Below are 22597 nucleotides of genomic sequence, written 5' to 3' on the forward strand. Positions count from 1 at the left end.
TTTGTAAGAAATATCTGTAAATTATTTTTTGCAAGTAAATTCGCAAAACAATTTTGCGAATATTTTTTTGCAGAAAAATTTGCAAAAAATTTATGCAAATATTTTTTTGTTGGAAAATTCGCAAAAAATTTCTGCAGATATTTTTTTGCATGAAAATTCGCAGGAAAATAACACTTTTCTAGTAGTGTTCTAAGGTGTTATCATGTGAATTGAAAAGTTGTTTAAAGAAGTATGACACTAGGTTGTACAGTTAGTTCATATATGTATAATGATGAGATATGGATTCATGGTGAATTGCTTGAGGGATATGTGAACCATTGTTTGTGTGGACTTATCTATATCATGTATCTGATGCAGAATTGAGTTATGGACTATGGTGTGATGTCTTGGCACAAATGTATACATATTGTATCTACCATTTTAATATTGAATTGATAGCATGATGTGGCGAATGGTATGTTATGGCTTAATTGTTCAATTAATTATGTTGTGAGTATGTTGGCATGAAATGAGATGTTGTGTTGAATGTGAATGTGATATGATTGTGGTTCCTCACACTTATGTCGGCGTGACACGACCTTGGGCAAGTGATGCTATAGGGGTGGCGTGAGCATGACATAGTGTGGGATGTGTGAGGCAATTAACACGTATGTCGGCATTGCACGACCTTGGGAAAGAAATGTTACAGGGGTGGCGTGAGCATGACATAGTGTTAATTGCAAGAGTTGTGATGATTGTGAATGAAATGTGATTGTGGTTCCTCACACTTATGTCAGCGTGGCACGACCTTGGGCAAAATGCTACAGGAGTGACATGAGCATGGTATAGTGTGGGATGTGTGAGGCAATTAACACGTATGTCGGCGTGGCATGACCTTGGGTAAGAAACGCTACGGTGGTGGCATGAGCATGGCATAATGTTAATTGCAAGATTTGTGATGATTGTGAATGAAATATGATTGTGGTTCCTCACACTTATGTCGGCGTGGCACGACCTTGGGCAAGGATGCTACAAGGGTGGCGTGAGGATGACATAGTGTGGGATGTGTGAGACAATTATCACATATGTCAGCGTGGCACAACCTTGGGCAATAGATGCTACAGGGGTGACGTGAGCATGACATAGTGTTAATTGCAAGATTTGTGTGTGACAACTAGTACTTATGTTGGCGTGACACGACCTTGGGCACGAGATGCTACAGGGGTGGTGTGAGCTTAACATAGTACAAAATATATGATGTGATGAATTGGTGTGATTGAGAATTGTGATGTAAAGATGATGCATGATTAATAGAATTATGATATGTAGAAATGATTGTAAATATTTCATTACGTAATGAGTTATGATGAGATTACATTGTGGTGTGTTTGTATGTGCTTTACATATAAATTTTTTCTTTTCTTACCGTACAATTTGTAGATGTTTTAGGTGAGGAAGATCCGGCTTTGAGTGACATCTAGAATGCCAACAGTTGAATTGTGGGTGTACTATGATATTGTGACATCGAGGCAGAGGACTTCTAGAACATGGATTGTTGTATGCATTTGGAGTTATACTTATTCTTTTGAAAACAATTTGTAAACTCTTATGTTTTATTTTCCAACTTTTATTTTCAATTATTTTAGATATTAAAGAACATTATGAAAGTTTTTATGTGGACCCTTTTACCAATGTTGAAAAATTTATTTCTTTAGTTTATTTACATTATTACAATATATGTGTTGGGGGTAGTAAGGGTGTCACATCTATCTTTTATGTAAATATAGACAAATACTTATTAACTTAAAAACGACACATTTAATAATCATATACACAAAATTTAGTCCTCTCATCAATTTGACATCGGTTAATTACTAAATTCAACGTTTAACTCATACTTAAATGATGTAAAATTTAGTAACATAACATTTGGAGATAAAGAAAACTAAAAACATAATAAAAGTAAGATTTATTAATAAAATAAGTACCCATCATCATTAAAAATACAAACGAAGATCTTTTGTAATTTATTTTTTAATTTTTATTTCTACAAACATGTCATTAAATATCAACTATTTAATTGATTGCATGTCACTAAACAACATTAAATTTAGTGATTAAGCAACATCAAATTGACAGTATGATCAATATTTTGCATTTTTAAAAATAAGGGAACAAAATGTCTCTTAAAATAGGAGGGCCAAAATTGCGGATTGACAATGTAACATTCCACTTTTTCCAAATAGATTAAATAAATATTTTCTGATTAATTAATTGGGGAATATAATATTCTGAGTGATTTGATTTAATAATATCTATTTATTATTTTTTTAAAATTCAAATGTGTAAGGTTAATTAGTTGTTTTTTTGTATTGATTAGCGCATGTAGTGAGAGTTAGGGTTTTATTTAAATACATTATTAGTATTATGTATTCTCACATGCGATTTGACCGTACATTGTGATCTAAAGAGGGAAGTGAATTGGGGGTAGCCAAAGAGGAATTTGGAGAGTAGGATCTTGAAAGTAGCACCTATCAAGGTAAGGGGAGAGTGTGAACCTCACTTTGGGGTGTAGGGTAACTGTTGGATAGCAAGATATTAACCCCCAATCCCTAGGTTATTTGTGTATGCATACAAGGATGAATTAAACCTGATCTTCTTGTGAACTTATATGAAATTGAATGTTTTGTATGCGATATATGCATGTATTGGTGTATTGATCATAAGGATTATATGTGATCGTGAATCTATAAGTGTCTGTGGGTTTATGGGAAACCCTAAGCATGTTTATAAACCCTTTAGTAGGAATTAATTCATAATAATTATAAATTTCACGAATAAAACATAAATAAATTAGACTATAGAAATCCCCTTCAAAAGATTAAAATTGTAGAAATCGTAGGAACCTTATATTTGAAAAAAAAAATGTGAATTATGTAGAAAACGTGTTTGTTGATACCATGTCGAGCGATAGCTTGGGCTCGTCGGGTGTAGGAACCATAAAATGCTTTCAGCCTTGACCACACTGCGCGTGGGCTTGACCTTATCTGGCATGAATACTTGTGGCATCATTGACGCCAGATGTGAGTGTAGTCACGTCGAACACGAGGGCTTTAAAGGACCTATAGATACTTCTCGTTGGGCGCAAAGTGTGTCTTGTTGGGCAGAATTCTATGTATGGACCTACTTCTTGTGTATGTTTATGAGTAAGTAGTTTGTGTGTATAACTAACTGTGATACGTGAAAGTGATAAGTGATAAATTGTGAAGTGATAAATCGTGATGTGTTATGTGATAAGTGAATTTGTGTGGTAATCTATTGAGTTTTGAATGACATGTATCATGTGCATTTGTATTTTGTGATGGGTACGATGCGGAATACATCGCTAGGGAAGACCCCCTAGTGTAAAAGCTTGGGGATAGTTTGGCTTGGGAAGCCCTAGTCTTGCCCATTGTGTGGATGGGGTGTAGCTTCCCCAACTTAGTTATCCAAAAGAAACCCTGGTAGTATATCCTTCTAGTGAGTGTTGTGATGGCTTGACCTGGTATGTACTCCTAGACTACTCAGCCTTTGGATAGGGAAAAATGATTTTACTAACACCACATACATATAGATTAGTAGACTCTAGTCTATGTATGATCATGACATCTTGCTTGTGTTTGAACTGTATTATGATTTATATCATAATGGAATGAGATGTAAACTAATTTTAATTATTGGTTATGATATATTATTTGTGTATGTGACTACCTGACCTTAATCTACACCGGTAGTCAAAGTAAGATATGTTCTCACTCCCCTATTTTTCTTGTGGTTGCTTTATATGTGGTTGTAGGAGGCTTCCTTTTTGGAGAAGAGTCTAGTTGATTGAAGGGAGAGCTCTGATACCTATGATACTGGGGATATTAAATTATGTTTCATGTTTCATGCCTTTGTTTTAGGAATTTTAGATTACTTCCCTTAAAGTGCACTTTCTTTAATGTTGTAATACCTAGAAGTTGTTTTAGTTTCATTTGAATTTCAAATGTGATACTCTCTATATTTAGTTGAAGTTATTCCAATATCATATTTCCTTTTTATGTTTATTATAATTATCTGATTATGCATGTGTGGCAGAGGGTGTCACAGACAAAAATATAAGAATCAAAAGTGAGTTTTTAGAATATTTTAATAAATACTAGTACATGTACCTGTACAATATATGAAATAAATTATGTGTAAAGAAGTAATATTATCATTATTTTTAAAAAATTAAAGTTAAAAGTTAAAAATAATGAAAAATAGTTATATATATATATATTATTGTAACTTTTTTTTACCAATTTTTTAGTTGTTAGTATATTAGATAATGATTGATAGTCCTAATAATATTTTCAAAAAATAGTTGAAAATCACAATTGGAGTAGAATGCAATATTATTTTATTATTTTGCATCTTATTATTTTTGTAACATACTTTTTAGAAATAAAAAATAATAAGAAATTATATTATAAGCTTAATGAATTTAATTTATTAGTTTATAATATAAAGTTGTTTTTATTAAACTAAATTAAATAAAGAGGGACTTTAAGTGGAATGTATTGAGTTGGACTCTAAGATTTGCCTAAATAAAAAAAATAAGGGTTGGATGTTTTCTATTCATCTTTTTTAACCCTAAGACACTACACCAAAATTAGGTTTTTGTGGCAATTAATTTATTCTTTTGCGGCCATATAAATGGCCATTATTTTTTTTTTACCAGCATTTAAATAATGGCTGGTGTATCCAGAGTCGCTAATACTATTACCGACATTTATATAAAATGCTAGTAAAGACCTACTAAATTGTCGGAAAACTTATTTTTTTTAGTGGCAATTCTAGTATCTATTTTAAAGGCTATTAAAGTTATTTTTTCAATTGTCTCCTTTCCATCCATTTAGTGACTTTTATCTTTTGCTAGTGAAACTTTAAATAATTTATTCCTATAATTTTCTTTTCTAAATTCATAACTTATATATTTTTTTTATCTCTAGTCGATGTGGGATTTGTAAGATAAGGGTTGTCTTCTATTTATATATTTTTAATTTATTTTTTTTAATTGTCTTATCTCTTAAGAGATGTGAGATTTATAAGGTGAAAGTTGCTCTCTAATTGTTTTATAGTACTATTGAACTTGGTAATAACGGGTGATTTGATACTAATTTATTATAGTGAATTAAGAGTCTAACTCAACCCTATAAAATCAACTTATAAGGTGATAGTTATTACTCACTTATATACTATTTAATTATCTTATCTCTAATCGATGTGGGACTAGTTTTTTCAATAAATAATTGTCGCTAATAGTAAATTTTAGTAATATAAATACTTTTTTAGTGACTATTATATATTAGTCATTAATATTTTTATTATATAATTAAATAGCAGCAATTAAATTATTGCCATTAAATAATTATCGTTAATAACAAATTTTGTTGTAGTGAGAACACATGTAAAGGACAACATAGAGGAGGTCACTAAAGAAAATACAGAGTAGTGGCTAAAGCTTTAGATAATGTGCTTGTGTTTTAGGATCATTAGTCAAAGTAAGAAGAAGTGAGGATGTTGAATCCATGCGTATGTATGAGGGATAAGGGGGATGAGGTGATAATCCCTAAGCATGTGTATGAATACATTATAATTAGGTCTATGTGTGAATCTCTATGGGCACCTATGTGTGACTTTGTTGTTGCGAGTGTTGTGATGTTTTAGCCAAATTTGTACATATATTTGATTATGTTAATTTGATGGTGAATTGAGAAAAGTGGTGAATTAAACCTTAAACCCTATGCATGAATTTTGGGATTTTTCATTGAATTGGATAAATTTCAATATGACAATTTTAATTGTTTGACCGACTGAATTGAGAAAAAGTGGTGAACTGATGGATTTTGGATGTGTTGGGAGAATCCAAATCATGAAACTCACAATTCTACAAAGTTTAGAATTTGTTGTAGTATCAAGTGTGAGAACACAATTATTTGCTTTGGGCGTGAAAAAAAGGCTCACGTTGGGTGCAAAGATGCTGGAGGGGTCTTAGACTTCCCGTGTTGGGGGAGAGGTGTCTCGCTTGTCACAATTTGACATCGTTTTAATGAAAGTTTTGATGCTAGATGTGACCTAGATCACATCGGAAGAATTGGTTCTAAAGGGGACGTCTTTTACTCCTCAATTAATGTTGGGTGTGGGAGTATCTACGTCAGGCGTAATTTAATCAAAGAGGTCTCTGACCACTTCACACAATTCACTAGTGAAAAATTAGGATACTACGACACCCATTTTACGTCGGACATACAAACACCCGATGTAATAAAAACGCGGTGGCATGGTTCGTAATTTTAGTTAAATTATTTACGTCGGACCTCCTAGGGTCCGACGTAAATTTTAACATCTACGTCGGCTATGCATTGTGTCTGACGTAGATGTTAAAATTTACGTCGGACCCTACTAGGGCTGACGTAAATAATCCACGCCCATTAATTAAAAGGAGGTTCATGCAATGGAGAGTTCAAAAATTTAAACCCAAACTCATCTCCCGCGCCTCCTCCTCAAATCGTGGCTGCTCCTGGATAAGCTTGGGATCCACCCGGAGCAAATCTGGAGCAAAATCATATTCGTACTGATTTTTGGAGCGATAGCGTCGGCGTCATAGCATATGCTTCTTTCTTGATTTGCACTCTGTTTTTGTTGCTTGTGATATTCTAGGGTTGTTGTTGGTGATTTTTGGTGGTTTTACTTCTTCTTGCATTTTGAACCTTGTAATTTTTTGGTGTAGTCGTGTTACGAAATAGGAAATGGAGTTATTGCCCTTGATTAAAAGGTTCTGTTTAAAATAGTTGTTCCTAGGTTCACTTACGGGTGTATTTGTGGAAGTATTTTGGCAGATCTTTTAGCAATTAAGGCTTTTTTATGCGTTGCATTCTGAGTTTTTGAAGCTGGAGAAGGAAGTGGCCAAGTCCAGGTTGTAGAACGGGTCGTTCTGCTTGGAGAACGGGTCGTGCTGCTTGGAGAACGGGCCATTCTCCAACCAGAACGGCCCGTTCTGATTGAAGTCATTTTTCTTTTCTTTTTTTAAATTTTCACAACTTTTTATGTCGGACCTTGTAATGTCCGATGTAAATTTACGTCGGTTTTCACACCCCGACGTAAATTTACGTCTCCCGCTTCAACGTGGGAGCTTTTACTGACGTAAAACCCTTAAAATAACCAACGTAAAATGCGTATTCTGTACTAGTGATTCAAGTAGAAAGGTCTTTAACCTCTTCACATTATGTCTTTTTGTTTTCAAGGTAGTATGAATCTAGGAAGGAGGGTCACTATGGTCATCTACCTAAACCTTGAGGTATTATGGTAAGGAGTCTTTAACATGCATAGGGTTAGTGTGTTTGGATGAGGAATTATATATGTTTGGTTATTCATAAAAGTTCCTAAGAATATTCATACATGTTTCCCGGGAATTAAAGATTTTCATGTTTGGTTACAATAGTATATTCTTAGGTTTATAAATATTTTTTACAAAAATATTTTTTATTAAAATAAACTCATTATATATATTTATTTACTTAAATTTTATTACAAAAATGATATTAAACTATTTCAAAAATTTGAAAACTTATTAAAAGTATTTAAATATAGAATTTAACATAATAAAAAAATAAAAATGCTACATTATAGTTAAGAAGAATAAAAATATATTATTTTATTTCATTCAAATAAAAAATATAAAAATATTAACAAATATCATTAAAATGTTCAAACAAAATAGATTTTAATAATATTATTAAAATTGACAAAATCGAGAAATAATAAGATACAATAAAGAGAGAGAAATATAGATAGGGAGGGAGAAAGAGAAGGGAAGGGGAGAGTAAAGGTGTGGGAGAGAGATAGAGAGGTGGAGTGAGAGTGAGAGTGGAGAGATAAAGAGTGAGAAAAAGAAATAGAAGGAGAGGGAGAGAGGAAAAGAGAAGGGGAGTAGGAGTGAGAGAAAGAAAGAGAGGGAGAAAGTGAAATAGAAGGAGAGAAATATTTTTTGTTTTAAAAAGGGATTCTATGGTCTTTTATGTACATAAAGTTTTTCCCCTAACTTGGGAAAATTGTATTCTCACCCCCTATGAGAATGTTTTTGTGGGAAAGTGGGATAAAACTGATTTCCAATAAACTATATTCCTAGGAATCTCTTTGTTTTCTTCTTCCTTTTTAAATAGCTATCAAGCATGTGAAACTAAGATTCTCACTTTAAGATACCCAGCAATGTAAAAACATTATGTGTACCAAATGTGACACCCTTCTACCCCATAATAGATAAGTAACAACAATAAGAATAATTCAATAAATATAACATCAAGAAGGGTCCACATATTTTAATAAAAACTCATAGGTTCACAAGTCTTGAAATAAATAGAAATAATAATAATAATAATAATAAAGTTTTACTCTTAAAAGAAAATTATCATGGTCTCTAAAGAAAAATGAAAGGGATCCAGAATTTACAAATATAAGGTGAATATAAAACTCCTAAAATAAGTCTCCTCAAACGACAAATAACAATTCATAACTAAAGCATCCTAAATTCATGCTCCAATGTCACATCCTATCAGAGCAGAACCCTTTCCCTTTAGAACTCAACACTATGAGTGTCTTCATCTTCACCTAAAAGAAAACCACATAAAAACAGGACGGTGAGAGATAGATAACATCATATATGAACATAGAGCTACCCAATTCCCACCCCACACCGTGCACCAAAATATCATCATTAACTATAAACAACAAATACATCTCATATAATTACCAAACATCATTTTTTTTAATCATACAAGCTTTCATACACATGCTCACTATATGCTCATACACATCTCCTCTCCTAAGAGTCTCAACTTGGCACTCCGCACAATGGGCGTACCTCTTCAATTCTCTTAGTTGTTGCCAATGCGGGCATACCGTTCTCACACCCTCCCAGGGCCGGTATGTTGCACGGTTAAACACCCAGCGGCCCGTGCAAAGGCAATCCACCCACCGTTAAACCCTCTGTGGCCAGTGAGCTGAGCAGTTAAACACCCAACGGCCCACGCATGGAATGCCTCCCGTCATGGTCCCCCCTGTCTCAACCCCTCTCTGGGCCCAGGGTCCAATGCAATATAGCCACGTCTGGCTTCTCAAGCACCACATGCAACTCATAAATCTCATGCAACTCATGCATCCCACGTAACTCATAATTAATGCATCTCCATTATATAACATCATCACATGTCAATAACAATCCATGCAATATCATCCTCACATGCTAGGTACCTATCATTAAGTTATCAACATCATAGACCACAAATTTCACATAATTCTTCACACACATCACAATATCTATGACATTCAGTTAATAATTTAACCATAACTCGAGATATACATATCCTTTCTAAGTGATCCCAACTCCATTAGAATCCTAACATCAATATCTACAACTTTCATGAAGAACACAAATCCTAATAAAGTCGTTTAGGTTACCATTCAGGGCTCACAAAAATTGATGTTGTAGTTCGCACACAGATTGGAAGGCTCAAATTGCAACTCACATAACTTGATAAAATATTAATAATTTTACACAATTCTTGTGTCTAAATGGTAGACCCAGATGTCTAGTTTCTAACAAAACAAACAGCACTCGATTTGAATAACTACACAGAAAGATATCGGAAAATTACAAACGTATGTCGGGGTCCCGACTCCCGACGCCCAAAACTGGCGCTGAGCGCCCAAATCTCTGCCCAGACTCCCCTCTGTGAAATTAAACCTGCGTTTTACGAGTTCCAACAAGGTTTTTACCAATTTTCACTACTTCTACACCCCGTTGGTTCAGTTTAACTCCATTTATATTTTTCATACGTTCCAAATCAATCCATACACATCTCAAGCCTCAAAAATTGGTTTCCATTGGTTTTACAAAAAAAAATGTAAACTCTTCTTAACACATAAAATTCAAGTCATCAAATTTAAGGATAAAGAATTAACAAGAAAGCCCCAATGGAATTCAAAGACAATTCAAGAAATAAGTTCTTCCAAATGAATTAAGAATTTAGAACATCGATTGCACAGATAATCGTTCAGAATTTTAAATAGAGTTCCTAGAGGGACTTAGGGATTGCCCTCACTACCCGAACACCCCTATATTCACATATGAAGAAACTCATCCCCCCGTACCTAGATGAGCAGAAGATGAATGGTCTTGGTGTGATCTAAGATCGTTCCTGAGTACTCTTCCTTAGAGCTCTTTGTTTCTCCTCTTTTTTTTCCCTAACCCTTCAGAACGCAAATGAGGCAGATAGGGTTAACACCACCTGACTCCTTTCTTAAAATTAATCCATTGGACAGGGTCAACCCAACCCATTTTCCTTCTCTTCTAACCCACTTCTAATTTTCCTCAAAATAATTAAATAAAATAAATACATGTATATTATAAAATATTTTTTCTCTATAATAATAATATATTTCTGACCCTAAATATAATAATATAATTTTAATAACAAAATATCATATAAAATCAACCTTCTCTTAAAACATATAAATATTTATTTAAAAATGCTAATAAAAATACTTATTTAATACGTACAAAATAATTGTCCAAAATAATAATTATTTAAAACGTACAGAATAATATTCCTCTATAATTATTAAAATAATTATGACCAAATACCATCTAATAATAATAATAATAACCTTTTTGAAAGTTGGGGTGTTACACCAAACACCCTCTTATAGAATTAATGTATTACATTAACAAGGGATAATTGAGATGTGTTTTGTATGAATGAGTAATTTGTTGAGTTATGAATGAATATTTGAGTGTTAGTTGTGCTTGTAATCGATGAGATTGAGAGAATTGAGTTGGGTGTGAGTTGTGCATTTTTCACACTTTGTTCTAGTGAATTTCTACCAAGCCAGCAAATGGAACGCCTATGCTCTACATTTATTATTAGGTACAGAGCTTTGTATGTGTGACATGTATCATGTGTATAAAATATTTTATAATTGCACATGAGTATTACCCTTTGAGAAAATGTAAGTAATTGCACATGAGTATTAACCTTTGGGCAGCCACACATGAGTATTAACTACATGAGTATTAGTCTTCGGACAACCGTATATGAGTATTTGCCTTTAGGTAACTTTATAAGTATTTGCTTTCAACTGTGTAAATTGTAATTGCTTTTGATTACATGTTTAATATGTCTTTGTTGTTACTAGGAACTCTGATATGTTGTTTACATTATGGATATTAATTGTATATTTTGTATGTTATGTTATGTGTGTGGCTTCCCAGCCTTATCTCACATCGGAAGCTAGAATGAGACGTATCAGTCTCCCCTGTGCTCTACTTGTTATTCTTATGTATGTTTCACAATACAAGAAAAACACAAGTTTCGAACAAACATAATCTATTGGTAAAAAGAAATATCCATTGGAAAAATAGAATTTTCGACAATTTTTTATGGATGCAAATTTGTCGAAAAAGGGTTGGAAAAAAAATTCGTTAGAAACAATTTAATCTCTCAAAAAATTTTGACGAATGATTCTATGGTAAATATTTTTCGGTATTGTTTGAAAATCATTATGTGATTCCGACAGATAAATCCATCAAAAAACTTTTGTTTAATTTTAATAAATTTATTAATGTAACAACTCTCATATTTGACCTCTCAAGGGCTATATTTCACGACACTTCACTTTTCAGCGTGCTTTGTCCTTACTCACACACTTTTTAAGAAACTTCCCAAAAGGTCACCCATTCCTAAATTACTCCAAGTCAAACACGCTTAATTATGGAGTTCTAATGAAATAAGCAACCAAAAAATAGATACATCTTGCTAGTATAGGTAGTACAAATTAATTCCTTTAAGTCATCTTCAACTATACAATCTCATACTTGTACTATCGCTGGATCCCTCACATTCCAGTGTGTCCGGACTGTTATAAAAATATAATAATATATAATAATTATATTATATTTAATTATATTAACCAATAATAATAATTAAATTATATTTAATTAATCCTTATTTGTATATATACTTACTTTTATAATTAACAATCTACTTATTTCTATTTAAAATTAATATTATGATACAATTTAAATGATTTATTATAAATTTAAAAGTTTAAATAATAATTTATATATTTTAAAATATTATTTTTATAATCTATAATGATAATATAATTTATAAAATTATAAATATTTATTTATTATATTTTTATAAATTAAATTTTAACATTTTAAATAAATTATTAATTAACTTAATATATTTATTTATCTTAAACCTAAGATATAAAATTAAAAAAAATATATTTATCCTTGACTTATTTTCTAATTATCAACCATTAATAAAATACTAATTTAAAATCTTATTTAATTATATCATAATATTTTCATATCAAATTTAAAACCAGATATTAGTTATACAAAAATATCAAGATCATATAGTAAATTGTCAATAAGATTCTAGTTAAATAATTTAAAATAATTATTTTTTCAATTATATTGTTAAAAATAATTTATTCTAAAGCTAATCAATTTTTCTCTATATTAATTATTAGTAAAATTTAATAACTTTTAATTTAACAGTTGGATCGATGAAATTCAATATATATCATGAGTTATTGAGTAGAGTAACTTTATCAAGAGTTACTTTGTGAGTCATTTGATTCCTCCTCTCTCTCTCTCTCTCTCTATATATATATATATATATATATATATATATATATGTGTGTGTGTGTGTGTGTGTGTGTGTGTATTTAAAATTTTATTGATCTTTTTTAATATATGATTGTCAATTTTAATCATCTTTATTGTTATCGAACAAAATATTAAAATTTTTTATGAATGAAATTTTTGATAAAAATATTAAACATTTTTGACAGATCAAGTTTTTGACAAACCATTATCAATTAGTAACATTTGGTCGAAAATTTTTTACCTAAGCATCTGTCAATAATTTTTGTCAAAAATTATTACATTTTTGACAAATATAAATTTGTCGGAAATGTTCCGTCAGTAATATAACTTTTTTTACAAATTTTTTTCCGTTAGAAATATAAATTTTTTGATAGATTTGTATCTGTCGAAAAATTTATATCCGTCAAAAATTATCCTGCGGTAAAATCTGTCAGAAATATAAATTTTTCGACAAATTTGTATCCGTCGATAATATAACTTTTTTTATGAATTTTATTTTCATCGGTAAAATCCATCGAAAATATAAATTTTTCAACAGATTTGTATCCGTAAAAAATTATTCATCGATAATTTACATTTTTCTTGTAGTGTTATCGGAGGACAATAAGATGATGGTGATGCTAATGTTGAGGTTAGGCTTTAGCATGTTATGGGAAAACTTTGATAGGATGTGACATTGGGGGTTCATAGATTGGGATTTGTCTATTTAGTTTATTTCATTTTGTTTGGAAGCAATGTTAGTCCTTGAATTCAAGTATTATATTTAGATGGCTACTATGGTCTAGTAATTATTTTGGACACATTTATGCTTTAAATTTGTTTGGTTTCGAACCAAATGTGAATCCTCTATCATTAGAAGCGTTTTATGAACTATTTAGTTATTTCAAATAATATTTTATTTAGGCAAGGATCTTTTGCTTTGTTAGTATTTATAAGTCTAAGTTTCATTTAAGTTCGTGACCCCTTTTGCAGGTCAGTAATTCTTGAGTCTCTATTTATTGACTTTATATCACAATCTTAAAAGAAGAAGCAAATATATCTAAAATAAATATAATATATTTCAATTTTAAATAATATGCTAAAAAAAATAAATATCTTTTAAAATCTAAATAATATCTCACATATTTAAATTTGAAAATTCAAATTATTTTCCACCACTTTTCTTAATTACGCGTACTTTTATACCACTAGAGTTTTCTTTTCTCCTTGGTTATACTTCTAAAAGCACCCTCCATTGGAATAGAAAAAATAACCTCTAATAAGAATTAAAATTGCCCAAATATTTGGGTATCCATAAGTATACTTCTAAAATTGAAATTAGCAAAATATCATCTTATTCATTAATTATTACTAGAATTTCTCTTATTACATGCGACTTTTCCTGCGAATTTTTATGAAAAATTTGCAAGAAACGTTGTTTCTACAAAATTTTATCTACAGGTAATACCTTCTGGATAATATATATTTGCAAATTTTAAAATTCAAAGGAAATTTTCCAGCGAAATTCTTGCGAAAAAAATTTGCAGGAAAGTTTTGCAAAAAAAAATTTGCAAGAAAATTCGCAGGAAAGTTTCCTGCGAATTTTTTCGCAAGAAATTCCGCAGGAATATTTTTTATGAAAAAATTAAAGAAATTACTATAAATTCTATCAATAATTCTTCAACTTTCAAATGCTCACAATGAATTCATCTGAAACATTTGTTTTCATGCCTCCAATATATGATACATAATCTTTTAAATAATAAGATAGTAGATTATAAGCCTAACACTCAACCATACAAATCAACTTGTAAGGTAAGTATTTCCCCAACTTATATACTCTTTAATTATTTTATTTTCAATCGATGTGAGACTTGAAGTTTTTTTTTTAAATATTAAACTTATAAATTTAAATATATTTTTTTTAATTTTTCTTGCGAATTAAAATTTGCAGGAAAATCCGCAGGAAAAGTTACCTGCAAAATTTTTCTACCATTTAGTAAACATTACTTGCGATTTTATTTTTGCAAGAAAATCTGCAAGAAAAAAAATAAAATTTTTACAATATTTTCTTTAAATTTTTACCATGAAAAAAAACATTCTATGATCATTAAAATTATAGCAAAATTTGTAAAAAATATCTGTAAATTATTTTTCGCAAATAAATTCGAAAAAAAATTTTGCGAATATTTTTTTGCAGAAAAATTTGCAAAAAAATTTTACGAATATTTTTTTACAGGAAAATTCGCAAGAAAATAATACTTTTCTAGTAGTGAATGTCAAACAAAAGTAATTGCTATAATTTAATACAAAATTTCATTCAAAAGTTTTAGGGATAAATTTTAAACAATAAAACATAATATAATAACCTCAACAACAAATCTTTATTTTTTTTTGCTGATGTTTTTTTTTCCTTTTGCTGACGAACAATAAATCCTTATCCTTCTAGATGATGTTGATTACATAATTAAACCACATGACGTCATGTAACATGATTAAAACAGAGTTTTCTTTTTTTTGCTGATGATTTTTTTTCCTTTTGCTGACGAACAATAAATCCTTATCCTTCTTGATGATGTTGATTACATAATTAAACCACATGACGTCATGTAACATGATTAAAACAGAGTTTTCTAAAAAATAATTTGATTGATTTAAAAATTTCATATTATTAAATTCATTTTAATTCAGAATAAATGTACGCTACGTGCTCAATGAGTGTTACATCTTCTCTCCGGATTCTTATAAATGAACCAAGTGGTGATTATGAACATTTCATAGTTAAGCTACTCTAAAACATAACTATGTCTAATCTAGCCTCTTCCCTTCCAGTTTTCGCCCAGGATGCAAAACCACCCTCAAACATTCGACCTATTGCAGATTATCATCCTACCATTTGGGGGGATCATTTCATTTCATATGTTTCTAGTTCTGAGGTATGTGCATATCCCACTAAGTCTAATATTATCTTTGAGATTTAATTACATATGTGAAACTTAAGATGTCATATTTACATATATTTAACATTTATTTTGGAATATATTTTAGTAGTTACATTTTATGAATCTATCTATTGAATATATATGCATATCAAATTTCCAAGCATAAAATTCTTAATTTCACAATAATTAATTTTTATATAAAATTGAAAAGGGTCATGATATGTGAAACTTAAGATGTCATATTTACATATATTTACATTTATTTTGGAATAAATTTTAGTAGTTACATTTTATGAATCTATCTATTGAATATATATGCATATCAAATTTCCAAGTATAAAATTCATAATTTCACATTATTTAATTTTTATATAAAATTGAAAAGGGACAATATATATATATATATATATATATATATATATATATATATATATATATATTGACCCATTAATGAACTTTACTAAATACGCGGTTTTACTTCATGATTAACCATGATTGAATAAACTTGTAAAAGGTTATGTACATGAAAAGAAAATGAAAAGTTCAATTAAAGTGATTCAAATTCTTGGTATAATTTAAAATCATGGACAATCTATATTGTACTTCAATTCAATATACTGTTTAAATATTTAATTAAGTAATTTTTTTTTAACACATGTAGGAACTTGATCAAAACATTGAGACAAAAATTGAAATGCTAAAAAAGGAAGTAAGGAAGATGCTTGTATCAAAGCCAGACGAGACCTTAACAAAAGTTGACTTGATTGACTCAATTTGTCGTTTGGGTGTGAACTATCATTTTGAACATGAGATTGATGAAGTTTTGCAACAAATTCACAAGAGTTATGTTGTAAATGGAGAAATAACTATCGAAGCCAACCTTCTCTCTCTTTCTGTGCTATTTAGATTATTGAGGCAACATGGATTTCATGTTTCACCTCGTATATCTCTCAACTTAATTATCTACTTTAATTGATTTCCTTTAATTCAACTTCAAATCACCTAATATATTTAGTGCATAACCTACACACAAATGAAAAAAAAAAAGGAGAATAACAAGCCAAAAAAATGTGTATTTTAATAATAAGAAAAAAGGTATTTGAATTGTATCATTTAATATTTTTCAAGTCCTCACCTATTTCAATCTTCACTGTTTTTCACTTTGATTATATTTTAAATGTCATTATTGGGATTGTATACATTAAACGAGAAATAAAGCAAGAAGTTTTGCTTATTAATTTGGGAAGCACCTTAAACATTATCTCACAAATTGTTTTATAAATTTTACATTCATATTATAGCTTTCTTAAATTTTGTCTCCAACTAATTTTCAATCATGTGGTTGTTGAATAAAACACTAGTTGTGTTCAACAAGTTCAAGGATGTGACAGGATGCTTTAGTGAAAGACTTATTAATGACGTTGAGGGAATGTTGTGCCTGTATGAAGCCTCACATATGATGATTCACGGAGAAGACATTTTGGAAGAAGCCATGACTTTCACTTCCACTCATCTTGAGTCCATTGCAACCAAATTGAGCCCTTCCCTTGCGGTTCAAGTCAATCATAGCTTGAGACAAGCTCTGCACAAGAACCTACCTAGGCTAGAGGCACGCCGCTACATTTCTATCTATGAACAAGATCCTTTTCATAATGAAACTCTACTCACTTTTGCCAAATTAGATTTCAATAAATTGCAAAATCTACATAAAAAAGAATTTGGCAACATTTGCATGTAAGTTCATCTCATCATGACAAACCTTCTTAAATTGATTCCAAAGACTAATCCTTTTAATTATTGTTGTTATTGTTTTTGGTCCTTATAGGTGGTGGAAAGAGTTGGATGTACGTAGTAAATTACCTTATGTGCGAGATAGAATTGTGGAATGTTGCTTTTGGATTTTGGCGATATATTTTGAGCCCCAATATTCTCAAGCAAGAAAAATAACAACAAAAGTAATTGCAATGATATCAATCATTGATGATACATTTGATGCATATGGAACCACTGATGAATTAGAAGTTTTTACTAAGGCAATTGAAAGGTTAATTAGCATATTTTAAAACACAATTTTTCTTTGCTTGTTTTTTTTTTTTAGGAAAAACAACTTACGTAAGTTATTTTAATGAAAATATTTTTTCAGGTGGGATATTAGTTGCTTGGATGACCTCCCAGAATACATGAAGTTAATTTATAAGTCACTCATAAAGCTTTATGAGGAAATAAAGCAAGAAACGAAGAAGGAAGGAAAATCATATTTCATTAACTACATTATAAACGAAGTAAGAGCTTTTTTTCTCCCTAACTATTAACAACTGTTAAGTTACATAGTTTGTGGTTAGTGACAAATTCAAGATTTTGCAATAAGATAAATTCATATAATAAATTAAGAGTTTGTGTATTATGATCAAGGTTTCTTTTTTGTGTACATATGATAAAAGCCAAATATAAAGAAAGTAATCCTTAACATTAAAATCTATTATAATTCTACCAAAAGCATAAAGACAAATATTTCATATAGTATACTCTCAAAACTCAGTCTCTATATTTATTATAAAGTGTGTTTGTTGGCTAATAGTTAAAAAAGGGTGTTCAAGCCTACATGACTGAGGCTAGATGGCTCAACAACAACTATAAAACAACAATAGAGGAATACTTGCACACATCAAAAACATCTTCTTGTTACTGCACATTGATTGCAACAAGTTACATTGGCATGGGGGATATAATCACAGAGGACATATTTGAATGGGCAACAAGTGAACCAAAAATTGTTATGGCTTCTTGTACTATTTGTAGGTTAATGGATGACATTGTGTCCAATGAGGTACAATATCTGTATTAAGAATATTATGCTTCAATGTTTATGTTTCATTACACGATGTAAATATTAATTTGCAAAATTATTTGTTGTTGCATAGTTTGAACAAAAAAGAAGACATGTTTCCACATTCTTGGAATGCTATATGGATCAATACGGCGAGTCTAGGGAAGCTGCAATTCATGAATGTCGAAAGAGAATAACAAATGCTTGGAAAGATATAAATGAGGAATGTCTTATGCCAACCAGTGTTCCAATGCCTTTTCTACAGCGTATTCTCAACATTACACGTTTCATAGATGTGTTTTATAAAGACAAAGATAACTACACACATTCTGGTGGACTAATGAAAGAATGTATTAAAGCTTTGCTAATAGATCCAGTGCCAATTTAAGCATTCATTTCTATCCGTTGTTTTGTTGAATTTGAAGTTGTTCAGAAAATTTGTTTGATAAAATGCATCTATCAAGTATATTGGAATGTATTTTCATTTTTGAATTTATTGTGAAAATATCTTTGTTGTGATTGATTAATCTAATTTAATGCTAATTAGGAAAGTTTGTAAAATTAATTGTTTGAAGAACACATAAAAGTAAAGAACATTTTTTTAGGGATTTCAAGAAAAGGAGGAGAGATAAAAAAGTAAGAATTGAAGATCAATTAATAAAAGACTATTAGAGAATGATTTCACTAACCTTCCCCGCATATATGCTCCCAAATTCTCATTTAATTTCATAAATTAATCAATTAATTCAACAACACTAAAATATATTTAAATCCCAATTCCTTGGTAAAATTTGCTGAGCAAAACATTAAGGTTAGGGACATAAAAATTGACTAATAAGACATATTATTCTTAGTAATAAGCATTATTAACATTTTTACCTAAATCGTAATTCTAAAAGGGTTTCCCAACTTCAAATAAAACTATAAAAACATGCCATAGATGATCAAATCATAACATTAAGAGATAGATGAAGATGATTAACTAAATAAAATCCTATTATTGAGTGAGAACGAGGTGAACTACATGGTTATGACTACTACATCAACCTCTAACGATGGAGAACTTAGTCGCTTATGGCTATGGAATTCTCTCAAGTACAAAAGAAAATCTTCAAATGATCCATGATTATAATGTTTATCACTCTTACTCTCTCTAATCTCTATGAGTATACTGGAAAAATGAAGTGCCTTTCTATCTAATTTTATAATTTTTTAAATAGGGTTTCTTTTGTGCAAACTTGCTTAAAGTGACAAGGTGTGACACCTTCTACCCTGCATATTATAACATAATATATAAATAACTGAATAGCCTAAAATTAAATAGATAAGTTCAAAATCATATAGGTAGAAAGAATCACATTTTAACATAAACTAGACTTAGTGAAAATATTAAATTATAAAGAAATTAAAATTTAACTACTCAAATTAAATAACATAAATCAAATCCTGACTAATTCCCCAATGTCACGTGTCTTATTAAAGCATAACCCTTCTATGAGGATTAAGCCTTGATACCAACATGCTCAACATCATACTGAAGATCACTTGCAACAACATACAAGAAAAAATAACACAAAGCAAGAGAAGTCTGGCTCACGGCGTCAGATGTAGCTAGACAGCCAAACACAAACAAGACATATATCAACATAACATAAACATATCAATCATATAACAAATTCCATTCATTCACAATATAACAACTAAATACCACATAACATTAAGATGCATTATGCAATGGACACAGACTAAATGTTACAATGCATGTGACACCAGTAAAAACATCACGTATCACACTTGTGCATTGCCACTAGCAATACACATAGAGTAGTCTAGGAGTACATGCTAGGTCACACCTGCTACACACTCTCACTAGAAGGAGATACTATTAGGGTCTAGTCAGGATAGATAAGTTGTGCAAGATACATCCTATACTAATGAGGACAAGACTGAGACTTCCAAACTGAGTTATCCCTAGGGTTAGTTCCCAAGCTTTTTACACAAAGAACCTTTCTTGGTGGTGTATTCCATATCGTACCCTTTAAAAACATTTTATGCTATGATGCATGTTAAACAAACTTTATGCATACATTTCACGTGATCTCATACTGGCAGTTGATCCCATATCATAAAATCATCAACCATTCTTATTAATATAGCAATTAACAATTCAACTATATCAATTAAATATAGCAATCAATGGCATAAGAGATCATATCACTATAACTCATACATAGCTCACAAGCATACCAATAGCACATTCACATACTACATTTTCATAATCTTCTACGATATCGTGTGGTCCAAACACCTTATTTAGAGCTATATATATGCTATTAAGTTGATCTTAATTTTATTAGAAATCTAAGACAATTATCTCCAACTTCTATTTTGACCTCAAGAGTTAATTATGTCATCTACTATTTTAAATAAATAAAAAACTACAATGTTTTAGCCTAAATATGATAGCTTGACATTTGCTCATTAATTTGATCATATATAACTTGAGTTCTAAACCTTCTTTTTAGGTGATTTCAATCGTATTTGAATGCTAACATTCAAGACTACAACTTTCATGAATACCACAAAAACCAACGCGACTATCTACGTACTTGCTTAAGCAATCCAATCTTTCTCTTAAGCAAGAGTAGCTTGCTCGGAACGAGATCAAACTCTCTTGAAGCGAGCATCACCCGAAACTCTTTGTCAGGCCTCACTTGAGTGAGCCTAAATTCACTTGAAACAAGACAAATTCACCTAGAATGAAACTATGGTCACTTGAAGCAGGACAAGATAGTCCCAAACACGAAATTACACTATTTATGAGTTTCTAACCTTCCCTACACCATTCCCTAACATCTCCAACCCAAATCCAATTGGTAAGAACTTTCCATTGGTTACGTTACACTTCTACAAGACACCATTTACGCATACATATGCATACTCATATCATCTCCTCATAAATCACTAATACATTCCCCTAGGATTTCCCACAAGAACCTATAGAAGCATTAAAATAACAATTACAAGCCAAACTCAAAATTACCAACATCTTCATAATAATTACATCAATCAAAATTTACAAGAAGAAATATAGAAGATAAAGACACATTTGGGAAAAATCCCCTCATACATAAACATACCATAGTGACATGATTGGAGGTCAATCCCACTATCCAACATACATTTTCACCCAAAGCGAGGTTTCTCACTTCCCCCATTACCCAGATAAGCCCTAGATGACGGGTACACGACTATGAAGTAATTTTCTTCTTGCTCTTATAATCTTCGAGCTTTGAAGCCCGAACATGAAAACATAAGGGAACATAAAAACATATCATAAATCCTTCTTTTTAAATCCTTAACCCCCCTCCCCTTTTTAACCTCATAATTAAGAGAATTAATTATAGTTACAAATTCCTTCCCTTTTAATAAAATATTATAACCTTTTAATAAAATACATTATATTATATATCAAAACATACTAAACAATTAAATAAATATTAAACAGTTCCTATTAATAAAAATATATTGGAATGAATTAATGGGGAAATCTCAAACAAAACTTGAAGTCTGACCATAAATAAGTTGAATTGATGGAGAATATATTATTTGTGCAAATTTCTTTAAGCCTTTTTCTCTTATATATGATTAAATGTTTAATAATAATTACTTGAGTTGGGTTATGTAACTTTGATTTTATTAATTCAAATTAACTTGGAGACCTTCTTAATCATCTCTTTGTTTTTTTAAAAAAAAAATGCCTTTCGAATTAAAGCTTTCGGAGAGTTGAAAGCTTTTTAATTATAACTCAATTCAACCCACTGGAATTATTACGCCAGTTGGTTAACATTGTTATGTGTAGCTCGTTTCTTTCCCAGATCTGCCACGCTCCATGCCTTTCTACTAAGGTGAGGACACATCCAAGGAGTTTAATTTGTTCCCGCAAACGTGAATGTCACTATCATAATAGTTTTAGTAATTTGTGTCATTTCTACACGCGACAACACAGTAAAGGTCACAATATTTACAATGCATTAATGAGAAAGTTATGTAGTTAAAGGAGTGTTGACTTCACTGTTTAATTAAACCTCCTAATCCTTGTGCCACAATACTACATAACCTTCTTGT

At 30.5% G+C, this 22597-nt stretch overlaps 1 protein-coding gene across 1 annotated transcript; it reads left to right on the forward strand.

The window, feature by feature from the left end:
• The first annotated feature begins 15416 nt into the window (after nt 1–15416).
• LOC145950688 (putative terpene synthase 2) lies at nt 15417–18974 on the forward strand. Its single transcript, XM_083062316.1, has 7 exons — nt 15417–15636; nt 16304–16583; nt 17004–17376; nt 17468–17686; nt 17786–17924; nt 18221–18469; nt 18564–18974. Exons 1-7 carry the CDS (start codon nt 15505–15507, stop codon nt 18855–18857), a joined length of 1686 nt encoding a protein of 561 aa, XP_082918442.1. The 5' UTR covers nt 15417–15504; the 3' UTR covers nt 18858–18974.
• The last annotated feature ends 3623 nt before the right edge of the window (nt 18975–22597 follow it).

Source organism: Cajanus cajan, chromosome 8, assembly GCF_000230855.2.
Source record: "Cajanus cajan strain Asha chromosome 8, NIPB_CcT2T_4, whole genome shotgun sequence".
NCBI classification, from domain to species: domain Eukaryota; kingdom Viridiplantae; phylum Streptophyta; class Magnoliopsida; order Fabales; family Fabaceae; genus Cajanus; species Cajanus cajan.

What these genes read in the sequence shown, in the direction of transcription:
- LOC145950688 (XM_083062316.1), top strand. Translation starts at nt 15,505, where the DNA reads ATGTCTAATCTAGCCTCTTCCCTTCCAGTTTTCGCCCAGGATGCAAAA. An exon ending in TGGATTTCATGTTTCACCTC is followed by an intron (nt 16,584 to 17,003) that starts GTATATCTCTCA and finishes ATAAAACACTAG; the next exon opens with TTGTGTTCAACAAGTTCAAG. An exon ending in TTAACTACATTATAAACGAA is followed by an intron (nt 17,925 to 18,220) that starts GTAAGAGCTTTT and finishes GTTGGCTAATAG; the next exon opens with TTAAAAAAGGGTGTTCAAGC.